This window comes from Gopherus flavomarginatus, chromosome 9 (assembly GCF_025201925.1).
Source record: "Gopherus flavomarginatus isolate rGopFla2 chromosome 9, rGopFla2.mat.asm, whole genome shotgun sequence".
NCBI lineage: Eukaryota > Metazoa > Chordata > Testudines > Testudinidae > Gopherus > Gopherus flavomarginatus.
Window position 1 is genome coordinate 79,033,728 of NC_066625.1, and position 16,110 is coordinate 79,049,837.

Genomic DNA, 16,110 nt, shown 5'->3' on the forward strand with positions numbered 1-16,110 from the left:
AGGTTCATGGCCTTACCCACCTAACTGGTTCTTTTATCTTTTTACTGACAATGGCAGCGGCCATAGCTCTAGTGGAGGTAGCAGAAGCATCGACTGTAGATTGGAGAGTGGTCTTGGCTATCAGTTTGCCTTCATCTATCAGAGCTTGAAAATGAGGTCTGTCTTGTGGCAGAAGGCTGTTAGTAAACACCGCAAACTTGGCGTAGTTCAGGAAATCATATATAGCCATTAGTGCCTGGTAACTGGCTATCCTCAGCTGGAGGTTGGAACATGAGAAGACCTTTCTCCCCAACAGATCCAGGTGCTTTCCCTTGTTATCAGCAGGAGTAGACTGGGGATGTTGCTGTCTAGCCATTTCAGAAGCAGCATGGATGGGAAGAAATAAAAATTCTGCTCCTTTGGCTGGCATGTAATAATGCTTCTCTGCCCCTTTGGTGGTAGGAACAGGTGGTAGGGGGGCACCAAACTGTCCTAGCTGGCTCCAGTATAGCCTTATTAATGGGGAAAGCTACTCTGATGGGACTGGATGTGTGGAGGATGTCCAAGAGTTTGTGGTGGGAGTCCTGGATCTTCTTCAGAGGAATCTGAAGCTTTCCAGCAACTCTATGGAGAAAGTCCTGGGACTGTCTGAAGTCATCCAGGGAGAGGGGCAGTAGGAGAGGGGAGAAGGAGATGTAATAGTCCCTGCTTTGTCCGGGGATGACAATGGCAAGCTTGCTGGTTCCAATGGAACCACTGGATCTGTAGCATAATGCTCCTCCTCCTCCTCTACTGGATCCAGGGGCAGATCTGAGTGTCCTCTTACAGAGGAGGCATGGGATGACTCCTTGGAAGATCGGATCAACTCTCTAGGGGGTACTGGTCCCACATCCGCCAATGTGGCCAGTAGGAGGGGTCGGTAGGTGTTTGTGGGGGCTCCCATGGCATGGGGTACCAGTGGCTCTGAGTTAGATGCAGCGGAGATTGGTCCCAAGCTGGTGCTGGTCTTCTGAGTGGTGGAGGACACATAGGGTAGGGAAAGAAAGGTTCAACAGGTGGCTCAAAATCTCCCAATGAAGAGAAGGCTGACTCCAGTTCCAGTGGCAGCACCATCAGTGCCATCGGAGGGGAGATGTATTCTGCATATGCAATGGATGATAAACTCCTTCCAATGGTCGATTCCCTCAGAGGTGATATTATCCCCCTGGAAATGGAAGGCCTCAATGGAGGAAGGAAGACTGAAAATATCCTGTGGGGCAGCGATGGAATCAGATCTCCCCAGTGTGAGAGGGGTTCTGTTTGTTGGAGCCACCAGAGCCAACAAGGAAGATGGTATCTGGAGTTGACAGTGATTGGACTTCGTTGGTGCCAATAGATCCCGCAGTTTGGAAGGAGCTAGGGATGACAGTCCCAATGGAACACGGTCCAAAATTGATGGAGCCCAATGCTTATGGTCTTTCTTGTCATGCCCTCTGGGATTTAGGACATACTAAGTCCCCATGGGGCTGAAATGATGGCTTTGTTCAGAACTGAATCTGACTTCTTTGAAGTGGATTTGGAGGAAGACTTAATATCATGCTTATAAGACTGCTTTCTGGCTTCCCAACAAGACCCCACCGTGGGGTCTGAGGGGTTAGATTCTCCTGTACCAGAGTTGGACTTCACAGCAGGAAGTGGACTCTTTGCTGAATCAGGCTGACATATGAGGCTAGGTGAATGTGTCCCAATTGGAGCCTCATGGCTTTCTCCATCAGGTATTTGAAGATACAAAGGTCCCACCCTTCTCAGATACAGCTTGGGAACGAGTGACACATATACTGCACCTTGCCACGATGTGGGCTTCCCCAAAGCAGAGCAGGCAGTGCTGGTGGTCATCACAGACCGAGAAGGACCTTGGACAGGAAGCGCAGAGTTTGAAGTCAGGAGTCCTGGGCATAGTCCGGTACCCAAATGGGACATGGGGGGGAGATGTCTCCCGAGAGAGTAATCTAAAACTAAAAGAGCTAAAAAACACTAAACTGTAAAACTATTAAGACTGTTAAAACAGTTAAAACTATTTACAAACTAGAGAATTATTCTTTTGTAGAATGAAGCTGAAGCTATGGAAACTGGAGGTTCCAACCTGGACCATGCAGTGGTGAGAAGGAACTGGAGAGACGGTTGGTCCGCTCCACCCTTTATCACCTCAGTTGGAGGCATAAGGTGAACCAGAGCTTATGCATGGACCAACGGACACTACTTTCAAATTCACCAGCTCCAGATGCATGGTGCGCATGCACAACCCATAAGAGGGACCATCACTTGAAAAAGAATATCCACAGTTTCATTATTAAGTTTGTTTTGAAAGTTTATAAATCCTCATGTTTCTGGGTATTAACAAATCACTGACTAACAGAGGATAAGAAGAAATTTCCCACAGGGGCAGGTAATTCTGACCGCTATGGCAATTTCTTGAACCTTCCTGTGTGGCCTCTGGTACTGATCACTGTCAGAGATAAGGACACTACACCAAATGAACCATTGCACTGATTTGCTATGGCAATCCCCATTCTTATGATTCACTTATTCACAGCTGAAAAATAATAATCATGTGTGAGAATGAGAAATAAGATTAAATGCTAGGGAAGGCCTGACAAGATAAATCCAGATGCCAATGCTTTACACAAATTGTTAAGTGCCCCTTGCAGTTAAAAAGAGGACGAAGCAACACAGTGTAATTTTAAATAAGGTTTACTCACACTTCGACCAGAAATGGTCTTCTGTCTTTTAAAGGGATGTGGATACTTTACTAAGGATGTTATAGTACTGCCTCTTTAGAGAAAATCCCAAACCCATATAAGACACCTCAGTGATGGGTGTAATAGAAACATTTGTTAGATAGGCTGGACAGATGAAACAGACAGATAAGACAGACAAATAGATACAGAAGCAATGTTCGGTATTCTCCCTCTCATTCCTTATGACTCAGGATATTGGCCTGCAAGCAGAATCTGTCTTTTCCTGGCATGCAACTGCTTCTATTGTTTATTCCTCCTCTGAAGCCCATAGCCTCACACTGTGACTCACACCGAGGCAGGGATTTAAGGCAGTAACACTCTGTTAACACTTAAGGGGAAGCTGTTATGGTCTAATAGGTGTATAATGTGCATTAGATAAAGCCACTGATTATGCATGTTAAAAATGGTTTAAGCACATATTTGAAAGGCTGACCATAAAACAGCCATCTGTTGCTTTAAGATTTCAATTTAGCCTTCCAGGAATTAAGTTTTTATCAGTGTAAATTCAAGAGCTCTAAGTGGAATGAATAGAATCAGGAATGAAGGCTGCAGCTGTGTAGCAGTGAATTCTCATTGCAGTAGGATGGATATCAAGGCTTGTGCATCCCCCAGTAGCCGTAATGGGAAAGGGCTGCCTCCTTCCTTCCTGCACTGTCCTGACAATGGACTCACACTCTGACTTCTTCGCTTTTTCAGCACCCATGTGCTGGACAGTTCTGCACTCTCACTAGTAAGTGGGTCTCTCACCAAAGGGGCAGAGGAGTCCTATGCAGAAAGGCTTGGGTGATGGGGAATGCTAGAGCATAAAACAAAGTGTTTTCTCATCTAGTAAGTAAGGCCAGGTATCATTTCTTTCTTCAATGTCCTGCAGTCCTGATTGGCAGTCACCACTACTATTCCAGTTTCAGGTCCTTCCACAGACTTCTGCCAACACACCTCAGCCTACATCATCCTCTACTATGTGACTCTTAGCCTCACACTCCAACACACACAGCTGTGCCGACACACCTCAGTCTTGTACTGCAGCACTGCCATTCTAGTCCGGGCTCCCTCCCACACAGCTCTGCCTATGCACTTTGATGCTGATGCTCTTGGACCTCTCTGGACTAGAGAGCCATATTCATAATGGATTGTTCAGTACTACAGATTGGCTTGGGCCACAGAGTGAAGCTCCTCATCTGGATCTAGAGCTAAGCTTTACACAGGCTCCAACTACTTGGATCTACAGTTTTGATTTGAGCCCATTTCTACTGGGATGCAGAGAAATAAAAACTAGAACACAAGACTAACATGCTCATTTCACTTGTGCCTTTCCATCCCTACTGTGCTATCTCCATTCCAGCCCAACTCTTATACGCCTTTGTTCTAATGTTAAATTTAAACCAATTTATCCTAATAAATCCAAAGGACCATACGTATTTCCAGTGGGTGTGTGAGCCAGCTTACATGTGTGCATCTGTGTGCACTCATATTCGTGTGTATGCATGTGCCAGGCAATGAACAACCTGCTCATATTTCTTCCCTGTCTCAGGCTCTCTCTCTCCAGCACGTCTCTCCCTTAACAATCTCTAGAGTGGCAGCAAGAGTCAGAGTCTGTGTGTGAGTCAGAGTCACAATACACTGAGCAGTTGGAGCCTCTGACAGAATATACAATACAGCCAAGATGTCAGCAGAGGTGGCTTCGGAGTGCTTCAAAATGCTGTTTCAATGCCAGCTTTCAACTCCAAATATGACACGTTGTTCACTCACCCCCTTTCCTTCCAGGCAATAACCTCCTTTAGATGCAATTCACCAGCTTAAATTATGAATCTCTCTTTCTTTCTCCCTCCTTTGATCACCTACTCTCTCATTTGCCCTGCTAGGCTCTCTTGATTCCCTCCCCTTGTCCCTCAATAATTACCCATGTAGTAGTAGTCTATTGTCACCAAGGCACCAGTGGCTTGCTCATCCTCACATTTGCATGCCAGGCACATCCCAAAAGGGGCTGCAGTGAGCTGATCCCCCTGAAAGCAGGCTTACGGCTCTACCTGTGAGTATGATAACAGCAAAGCTCTTTGGTGCATCCTTAAGCTTGTTGTCTGCCTAACTTGCATAGATAGCATCCTTTTGGTCCTGGGAAAGATCGGGCCCCGGGATACCGTCTTCACAGGACACTAGGAAGTATTTTCATGGACAAAGTGTAGGGCTAGAAGGAGCCGACACTCCCATGGGCCTTGATTATTGTCAGTGTAAGTGTATGCACTGCTGCTGCTGCTGTACAGGAAGAGAATGGGAAGATCTGATGCCACTGACAGACTGGGGAGAGATTATGATCCACATGGCCTGGCACTTTGGCTTCATGCATTCTTTGGATTCTTCTCTGTTTGCTACCTAGGGCTGGCTCATCTGACTTTGGGCTCATGGCCTGAGCCCTGGAGCTGGCAATCCTGTATGCTGAAATGTCTCAAATCCAGATCAGAATGTTGTGCCTTGGTCCCATCTCTAGTGTTCCATGTTTACCTCTTGAGCCCACAGGGGACTGGGGAGTACTCGGACTCTTGACCAGTCTAATTTTCTCTTACATGATTGTCTTTCCTGGAGACTCCATTGGGACTTAAGGATAAATTAAAGGTCACCCTGTATGACAACCATAATAAACAGAACCACTTACTAGGGGGTATGGAGGATAAGTTCTCGGATTTCACAGAAATGTGCTTTCTTCTGAGGGGATGGGAGTATGTTTCCTCTCAGTACTTTCCTGTCTAGCCGCCCCCTCACTACAGTGTTTCTTCTGCTCACTGGGGAACTATTCCAATACACACCAGTGTGATGACTCTGCCAATCCCCTAACTACTACGTGCCTCTGGGGTCCATCTCGGAATCCAGGCACCTCCATTTTCAACTGCACCCCGTGCAAACACATGTGCACCAAGACCTTGTGGTCTGTTGCTGGCAGTTAGCCAGGCTGCTCACCATGTCCAATCAGCCAGAATATGCCAACCTTGCAAAACGCAGGAGGATTTCCCTCTCCTTTCCATGCATCCACTGTTCACCATTACACCTTCCCCTGAGTGTGGTTGTAGCAGCTGAAAAGAAAGGGCACGGACGATCACAATCATAGTACTGATAAAGTGGTGTCCTTACTCCTACAACACTACAAGAGTCTAATAGTTCATCTAGTCTGCAATGTCAATTCCTGCTGTACCAGAAAACACCAATGGTCAAAATAAACTGGTCTCATGCCTTCTGCTCCACCAGCAATGATAGACAGACAGACCACCTAGTCCTTTACTCTGCTTCCTTCCACAGCAGAAAAGAATAATGGTATGTTTGGTCTGAAATACCACTGCCTGTTGCACTGGAATACACCAATGGCCCATTTAGCCTGTTATACCTCATCATTCCCCATTGGAAAAGACCACCCATTCTGTTCCATCTAAAGTGCTATCCTAGCGACATGCATCTGACGAAGTGGGTATTCACCCACAAAAGCTCATGCTCCAATACGTCTGTTAGTCTATAAGGTGCCACAAGACTCTTTGCTGCTCTAGCTTAGGAAGGATGCTTCAGAAGACAGCGTATATCCCCCATAATGCACTTTACTGGGTAATACTCCTTCACTAGGGAGACATCGTCCTGACCCTTGGTAGCAATCAGCTTTTATTTATCTGCCTAGGTACTTATATGGTTGCTATAGGTGTGATATCTCATCTGATGCCCTAAAGCACAAGGGTCCAGAGCTCTGGTCATTGTTACACTAGTTATGCAGACAGAGACACAAGTGATTGATATGAAAATGTCTAATAACAGATAAGATCCTACCAATATACCTCACAGCAGGGCCACTGCAGAAAAGGTGATGTGGAGCCTATGTGTCTGCTGGAAATATCTGAGTTCATTATCTGTAGCCCAGTCAAGTCTATACACATGGGTAATTTGAACAACCTCATCAAGACACATCAACAAACAATGTTTCCATGTGAGTTTGAAGTTCCCAGCTTTCATTTCTTCCATTTCCTTCCTTTTTGTTGTTAGATGTTATTTGATACATTAACCACCTCTCGGGCACGTGTGTAGGGTCTGAACACTCCTTGGCACGTCTGGGGCTGCTGTTTGATAACGATCACTGAGGGCACACAGCTCGCAGGTTATTTCCTAATCTAAAAAATCAATAGGATTATATGAAAAGGAGGAAGGGGAGGGAGACAGGGATAGTGTTAATGAAAAGCTGCTGTATTACAATGGCCCACCAGTGGAAGCCTACGTGAAGTATGCTGGAAAATCAAATGTATTAATTACAGGCAGTACTGCTTGGCTGACTTTCCAAAGAAGTCAATGGGCAGGACTCTTGTAATAGAAAGAAAGGTATATTGCAGTTTACAGGGTGAGCAGGTGAAAGGGATGGCAGGAAAGAGGTGCAGCTTCTCATTTCAAATTGCATTGCCAACCAATAACCCAGGGTGTAAGCTTGCTCCCTTGGGTGCCAGGGACCGGCAGCGTGGCAGATCAAGTGTCTTCAGATCCAATGGGTAGGGCCCTACCAAATTCACAGTCCATTTTCGCCAATTTCACAGACATAAGATTTTAAAAATCGTAAATTTTATGACTTTCAGCTATTTAAATCTGAAATTTCATGGGGTTGTAATTGTAGGGGTTCTGACCCAAAAAGGAGTCGAAAGGTTATTGTCAGGGAGGGGGAGGGGGTTGCGGTACTGCTACCCTTACTTCTGCGCTGCTGCTGGAGGCTGTGCTGCCTTCAGAGCAGGGCAGCCGAAGAGTGCCAGCTACTGGCCAGGAGCCCAGCTCTGAAGGCAGAGCCACTGCCAGTATCAGTGCAGAAGTAAGAGTGGCATGATATGGTATTGCCACCTTTCTAGGCTGCTGCCTGCACAGCTGGGCCCTCAGTCTGCAGCCGCCACTCTCCAGCCATCTAGCGCTGAAGGCAGCAGTGCAGAAGTAAGAGTGGTATGGTATGGTATTGCGACCCTTACTTCCGCGCTGCTGCTGGTGGGGCCCTGCCTTCAGAGCTGGGTGCACGGCTAACTGCTGCCACTCTCCAGCTGCCCAGATCTGAAGGCTGTGCATAAGTAAGGGAGGCAATACCCTTTTGGGTCAGGACCCCCAATTTGAGAAACACTTGTCTCCCCTGTGAAATATGTATAGTATAAGGTAAAAGCACACAAAAGACCAGATTTCACAGTCCATGACGTGTTTTTCATGGCTGTGAATTTGGTAGGGCCCTACCCATAAGGCAAGAGTGTATTACTCTCCTCTTGGGGAGGCACGTCAATGGAGAGTGATACATGGCCCTAAGGGGCTGGGGGCCTTTCCTGTGCTTCCAGCCATAGCTGGCCAGCGTAGTGAGGGACCAGCTCAGAGCACATATTCAGATCAACCCACATGGCAAAGACACTGTGCCAGTATTTTTAAATAAGAAACTGCTCTTCACAACAAATTCTGCACCAGCTACATGGCACAGCATTTCACGCTGAATTTAATTAAAGCTACTGACAATTGTATAGCACTCATCGACCCAACATCTGAGCAATGAAGGGAAACGTCTCTATTTCCAGAGATGTTCAGAGGATGGGAGGGGTCTGAATGCATTTAGCCACAGTGGAATTTGTCCAAAAAAGCAGAGTCAAGAAACTAGTTTCATGAGAAGTGCAACAGTGTCTTTCATGCCACTGAATGGTCAGGACCTTAGTTGTACATCTCAGTCAAATGATGGCACCTCCACCAGCAACTCCTATCATCATGCTGATGCACTGGTTCAGTACAGGTCAAAGGACAGAGCTCCACCTGGCCCACCCTTGGCTAGGATGTGGGAGCTGAGAAAATCACAGCTGGAAGTGGACCAGGGGCAGGTGCCGTTATTAAGCTTTCTGTTTGCCATTAACAGCAGAAACAGGAGTGTTTGCCCTTAGGGGTGGGAGATACAGCTGTTCCCTTGCAGAAGGGTAAGAGACAGTGGAGGAACATGAGATGAATCATTGCTGACTCATCAAAAAGGCTCAGTGACACTGCAAATGCCAGCCTCAGCATAGTAGAGGTGTCTCACAAAAATAACTCAGCATGCCTGCTGCACATACGCAACACTTGCAGACATGAGCTGGAGGGAGGAGGGGAAGGGAAGGGAGACCAGCCCCATCCATCCAGAGTGGAGGGAAGGTGATGGTGGAAAATTGTAACAGGTTTTTTTTTCTCTCCTGAACTTGCTGCAAATAGTTACAATTCCCATCCCCTTTTTGGCCATGACAAATGTAAAGCTACTCGGAGAGTGTTGACTAAAACCTAATCGCTTTTACGGTAAATGAGGCATGAAACCTATTGTCAAAAGAACATGATGTCCGAAACATGTGTTGGCACTTCATCTTCCCAGCTGGGAGCTCCTGAAGGTCTGAGCTAACTACAAGGCACAGGGAGAGTCTGGAAAGGCACAGAGCTGCTATGTGGTTTTGTGCCACGCAAGGTGGGAATCATTGTGTTGGGGGTAATCATTGGCTACCCTAACAGGGCAACTATCCAGCTGATTTTGCTGCTGATGGCAGAGGTGCGAAGGATGGGGGTAGGATTCAGTACCACGTATTTACAAGGCACTTGCTTTGTATTAATTCTGCCATTACATGGGACTTACCCTTATCTACTCTGCTACTGCATATGAATTACTCCACCGAATCTCCCAAAGCTCATGCTTTAGGGAATAAGCTGATCACACATACACAGAGCTAAACCTCAAGGCTCTTACTCAATTTTTCCTTAGTCCTTAATCAGATATAACACACAGGGACTTCAGTTGAAGGTTTTTCTGAGGAAGGGCTGAGTAAAGCCTGAGTAAAGAACCCTGGAGTTAGTCTGGAAAGCTCACAGGGTAAACACTACCTCATTACACAGTGCAATATCTTCAAAAGATGGCCCATGTACTATACCAAACTATTGACTAGGGCCCAGGGATAGGCAACCTTTGGCAATCAGGGAAAGCCCCTGACGGGCTGGGACGGTTTGTTTACTTGTAGCATCTGCAGGTTCAGCTGACTGCAGCTCCCACTGGCCACGGTTCACTGTCCCAGGCCAATGGGGGCTGTGGGAAGTGGCGGCCAGCACATCCCTCGGCCCATGCTGCTTCCCACAGCCCCCATTGGCCTGGAATGGTGACCCAGGGCCAGTGGGAGCTGCGATCAGATGAACTTCCAGATGCTGCAGGTAAACAAACTGGCCCGGCCCACCAGGGGCTTTCCCTAACAGGCTGCATGCCAAAGGTTGCTGATCCCTAGATGAGGCCAAGCATAGTTTCTTTCCACCTTTCTCTGAAGCACCACTCATTGGCTACCAAGAAAGCACTTCACTGGATGCAAAGGACCACCGGTCTAATCTGGTGTGACATATCCCACATTCATATGGCAACCTTCCATCAGAAAACTTGCTTACTGGACTGCTATGGTTTGTTCCAATTTACTGACCATTGATTCTGACAGAGCAGGATCAAGTGCACAAAAACAGTCTATTCCCTCCCAGTCGTCCCCTTCCCAGCAGTGGGGAAAGAAAGAGACCACTCAGAGAAGGGGAGGATTAAAAGACATGTATAGATATAAGCCCTGACAGGTGGAAATGTTTGCTGTCAGGGGCTGACATGCCAAGTCAATGGCAAGCACACCAGACACCCAGGGCAAAGGCAAACGTGCAGGAAACAAACTGCAGGGATTTAAAAAATAAAAGAAATGGACAGAGACATCTGTGAGGACTAGAAGATCTGACTTCACTAACTGGGGACCTACAAGAGTTTCACATGAGCCACTCAGTTAATTAAGTCTGGGATAGAACTATACCCAGTGCTGGATTAGTTTTTTGTTTTATGGTTTGCCCTGTCACCCTGAGTACCGTGGTGATGAGCGCTTTAGGAATGTGTATACAGGAGACAGACTAGATTAAGTTAGACAGACACAGACAGATTTCATTTACGTACCTCTTTGATGTGCCACTGCTGAGGGAACAAAACCCAAACCCAGTTGTGTCTAATTCCTTTGGTACCAGTAGAGAGTCTCATCTGACCTTCATTACCCCAGAGCTACACTAAAGTCAAAGGAATCACACCAGTAACTCTGATGAAAGTTGGTGCAAGTGCAACCAGAGGCAAGCCCAGAATAAATAAGGGGCTTTGTACTGGAACATAAAATGTAATAGTCTGGTAATGGAATTAGTTTGTAACTTACTAGTTGCTAACGAGTCTGTGCTGAGCACTGTCATAATGGCTCTATGCTCCTTTCCAGCTCTTTGGAACAAATTAAGCAGACACAGTCCCTGAATAATCCATCCTGGGTTTTATGCAAGACCCAGAGCTAAAACACAACAGTTTGGGATTGCTTAGCTACTCCAGACAGACCATCAGAAAAGCAAGGGCTATTAAATGAAGGCTACTAATCCTTTACCTTAACCCTGAGTCTTAGTCCAGTGTTTCTAGTGACACGGATGTAACCCCTTGGTCACTGAATGGCCAGTCATATCAGTTACAGGTATAGCCCTGTATACATGTGAGTGTGCACACAGGTGTGCATGGATGAATATATGCAAACTGAGGACTTGATGGAGGAACCATCCCTCATGTAGTAGTTCCAAGGACTTCAATGACGCTATGCATGTGAATAAGTGCCAACCATTGTGAGTACGGGTTGTTGCACAATCAGATGTTTATTTCTCATTTGGAGTGTATTTATCTCCTTATAGTGGGTGTAACAGTGTGTAGTTCTCATATATCCTCTTTTGACATGTCACAAAATTGGGTAGACTCATTTTGAATTTTTGTCTAGTTCAGTGTTTCCCAAACTTGGGATGCTGCTTGTTTAGGGAAAGCCCCTGGAGGGCCAGGTCAGTTTGTTTACCTGCTGCGTCCGGCCGATTGCAGTTCCCACTGGCTGCAGTTCGCTGCTCCAGGCCAATGGGAGTTGCTGGAAGTGGCAGCCAGTACGTCCCTTGGCCTGCACCGCTTCTAGCAGCTCCCATTGGCCTGGAGCAGTGAACCACGGCCAGTGGGAGCTGCGATCAGCTAAACCTGTGGACGCGGCAATTAAACAAACTGGCCCAGCCTACTTTGGGAAACACTGGTCTAGTTCTAGTGAAAATAAAAGGCCAGGAATAAAACCTTTGTCTTTAAAAACGTGAAGGTAAAAAAAAAATTGTCCAGGAACAAATTTGGAACAAAAATCTTCATTCAGCTCAGGGGACAATGTCACCTTATTGGCAGCAAAAAGTTATGTGTCAAAGAAAATGTGTTGTTTTCACCAAGGTTTGAATCCATCAGTTCCCAAAGATGCTTGAAAATTCTCCAGTGTCACAGGTGCAAACTGTTTCAGCAGAAATCACCAGGCAGTTCTGTTACACATATGTTTACAAGTTCTTATGTTAGTGTGGAAGCAGCGCACAGTCTTTGGAGACATGCTGTGTTGTTGTTCCTTTTGTGATGTAGTTTCCTTTTTGGAAAGCTGTCACAAATAGCCGGAGAGTTTGCTGCCTGCTTTTCCCTTTCTACCTCCAGTCATAGACTCATAGACTTTAAGGTCAGAAGGGACCATTATGGTCATCCATTCTGACCTCCTGCACAACGCAGGCCACAGAATCTCACCCATCCACTTCTACAACAAACCCCTAATCTATGTCTGAGTTAATGAAGTCCTCAAATTGTGCTTTGAAGACCTCAAGCTGCAGAGAATCCTCCAGCAAGTGACCCATGCCCCATGCTGCAGAGGAAGGTGAAAAACCTCCAGGGCCCCTGCCAATCTGCCCTGGTGGAAAATTCCTTCCCGACCCCAAATATGGTGATCAGTTAAACCCTGAGCATGTGGGCAAGACTCACCAGCCAGCACCCAGGAAAGGATTCTCTATAGTAACTCAGATCCCACGCCATCTAACATTTCTTGGGACAGAGTTGCTTCCTGGGAATTGGGCTCTGGTGTTGCTCCTGAGATTTCTGGAAGACAAGTTCGGCTGGGTTTCATTTGTAACCACGCCTGCTCCAGGATTGGTGTATATAGAATAAATAAAAGAAGTTGCACTCAGACAATACCCAGACCCTGCCTGGCTGATTTCTTCTCCAATGGGAAACCAATATGCAAGGCCTCAAAATCTACTACCACTTGCCCAAAGGGGCAAAAATACTGTCGGTAGTTTCACTCCACCCTATTTATACTCTCAGAAGCAGAGAGTATAACAGACCGCAGAATGCAACACACCTTTGTTGTAATCAAAAGACAATGGTGTATAGGTATTAAGCATAGGTATTAAACCATCAAAACTTTACTCTCTTGCAAGCCCAAAAGCATACATCTACACTAGCAAATTTCATGGCTGCAATTTTCTGTTAGTGCAACTCCACTGTTAATAGCAACACTGGAAACACTAGTTGTGGTAGGACTCTCGTGTTCTTACCACTGTCATCTAACCCTGCACTGTGTAAGACTGGAGTACAGGGGCAGTAAAAAAACCTGCACCCTGTCTTCACTGCAGCTTCCCCCATTGTTACTACTACTACTGAAGCTGCTCTGGTGGGAAATCATTCCTGAATACATTGCTAGTGTATATCAGACCTGGGAAGAGCTATTTTCCTGTCTGTATACAATGTGCATTCTGCTCACTGCATTTTTACACTGCTTACAGTGAAGTTCCTACTCATATTCTGGAGTGCATGAGGCAGGTCTCTCAACTAAAGTCACATCAACTCTGCAGTTGAATTTTGATGTGCTGAACTGAAATCACTACATTGAACAATCATTTCCATTTGATCATTTATAACGAACTTTATATGTTATCAAACTTTCTGTTTCATGTGTTCCTGCTCCACATTCCCACAACAAGCTCTTCCAATGGCATATCACTGGTGGAATTCAAAATTCAGTGACTTACCTGATTTGCAAACAATTCCAGTTGTTCTGCCCACCCAAGCCCAAAGATAGTTTCTATGAGTACTTGCAGGTGTCACTCCGCCTAACACTCTCAGCCAGTGACATTACATCACGGGATGATGGTGACATACTAATTAATGCCAGGCAAATTTCAAAGGGACTACTGGTTCCACTTGGGTAGATACCTAACAGTTCATGTCCTTATCCTACATGGATTTAGATTTCTGTGTTATGGGAATCTTGCAAGATCAGTTGAAATTTTCAGTACAACTTGTTTTAAACTCACGGACTCATAGACTTTAAGGCCAGAAGGGCCCATCATGACCATCTAGTCCGACCCCCCTGCACATGGCTAAATAAGAAACAACTGTGTGTGAATAAGTATGCTTCCTATTATTTTGGTACACCCAGTTCCATTCTCATCCAAGATTGTAACGGGCAAAGGTGAATGAACATCACAATAAAACCAAGCAAATAAAATGATAACAGAAATTTAAATCTTTTCATCTCAAAAAGATTCCACTTAATTGTAGGCAAAAAGGCCAGGATCAGTTCTGGCCTAACCAGTTCCACCTGACCTACTGGCTTTATTTCATTGCCCAGCTTCAGTAGGTGTTTGGATTTTTTTCCTCCCCATTTGAGAAGTTATTGTATCTCAAAGGCTTATGCAGCTCCAGTTCCAAAGTCAGGGTTTGATTAATGCCTGGAATCTGTCTGTCTGGCCAGGCTTGAGCGGTTCTCTCTAATGACATGCTGATTGCTTGTCGGAGCGCTGTTCGCGGCACAGTCAGTGTTTGGGATACACCGTAATTGCTTCAAGTTCACATGTACAAGTGAGCATAACTAATCCAAAGTAGCATCTCTATTTTTTAGACTTTTTCATTCCTCCCTCCATAAACATTAAAAACGATGAACAAGGTTGTAAATACGGTCTCCAGCATGGAGAACAGGTGGTACTAATGGCTGTTAAGTATCCCTGAAGGAGAAGACTGGAAATCCACTATAAATTACTGGGGTATTTCTGCTACACAACTTGCCTTTTTCACTGGTAAGAGCAAAAGAATCTGTTGATAAAAGACCCGTAGGGGGAGCGCTGACTCGTATCAGTCACTGGGTTTTCTTTTGCCATCACTTTTTGAAAAACATTAGTTTGATGCATGCACATGTCACTAGCAAGTGAGAATGGTGATGCTGCATAGAAATCTCCCTATCTCCTCAGACACCTGAGTTTATGTTCTTTGTACTTTGACATACATCCAAGTCGAACTCTCCTCTCACTTACACTGAAGCAACCTCACTGACATCGAGTGCAATGGAATTGCACCCAAGATAGTCAGAGCAGAATTTAGCACTTTCAAAAGAGAAGCTTCTCCAAAATAATCAGTAGGGTCAAGGTTTCACTGTGTGGGTCACAGACCCACAAACTGACTCTCTAAGAGTGTCCAGTTCTTTGAGGTGCAGAGTTGTGAGCTCTTTGCCCCTTCCAGAATCAAGCCTAGAATTCCTAAAGCTTGCTGACGAGCTCCTTTCTGAATTTGCTGTACTCAGTCCCTTCCCTGCAGCTCTCAGAGAATTATTTCCTTGTGGGAGACTCTTCAGGGAGCCTTTTATTGGTGATGGAAACAGATTCTGATGGGGAGAGTGTCCCTTCCTCGAACAGGTAGGAAGAGGATTTGTGAGACCCACACCACCCACCCCAGACAGAGAATCCTTCGGGGTGGTGCCACTATGATGAATGGAACAGAAGGGAAAGTGAGTGGAAAGTCTGAGAGGACCATTTCCTTCTCTATCTGATTTACCCAGTTGGAAGGGTGCAGGTCAGGGCAGCACTGCTAACCTCATGGACTGCTGCCTCCACCATGGGTTTCTCTAGGAATTAGTTGTCTCCCCATTGATAATGAGCATCTCAGGCTGTGGTTGAGGCTGGTGCTGTAAATGTGGAACAAAGACTATTCCCTGCCAACACCCCTCCTGAGAAGGACCCTCTAGTAATGCTCTCACTCTGACCTTTGTGCCCAACAGTCTGCAATCTCCTCCTCCAGATCCAGCAGGGCTGCTGCCTGAGCCATCAGCTTCTTGCTGCAGGGCAAGGATTTGAGCTGCAGGATGAGGAGTCCCAGGCAGAACTTGGCTCCCATTTCCTCCAGCTCTCGCGTTCCAAACTGCAGGCCCTGTCAGTGAAAAACAGAAGCCTGGAGTGATGAGTCTGGAATCACTCAGCTCCTGGTAGAAGAGTCACCATCTCATATAGGCTATTGCTATCTGGAGTATTCCTCCGGGTAGGAAAGTCTAGAGGCAGGACAATGAAAGGAACCAGACAACACCCCAAAATGTTGAACCCACATGCTCACTCCATTGGTCAAAGATTGCAAACACCTATTTTTACTTTGCACTTGCTCCACATAGGTCTTTTTGCCTGCAGTGAGATTTACAGTCATTAACAGGGTCCCCTGGCCTCTATTTTACAGATGGGGAAACTGAGG

General features: G+C 46.0%; 1 protein-coding gene across 2 annotated transcripts in view; it reads right to left on the bottom strand.

The window, feature by feature from the left end:
- Positions 1-16,110, bottom strand: part of AGBL1 (AGBL carboxypeptidase 1) — a 385,324-nt gene that overhangs the window by 101,063 nt on the left and 268,151 nt on the right. Inside the window, exon 22 of one of the 2 annotated variants that reach the window (XM_050967394.1) lies at positions 15,635-15,798. The exons of the other annotated variant lie outside the window; for it this stretch is intronic. Coding sequence (XP_050823351.1) covers positions 15,635-15,798 — 164 coding nt within the window. The remainder of the gene's footprint in view (positions 1-15,634; positions 15,799-16,110) is intronic. 2 annotated transcript variants of the gene reach the window in all.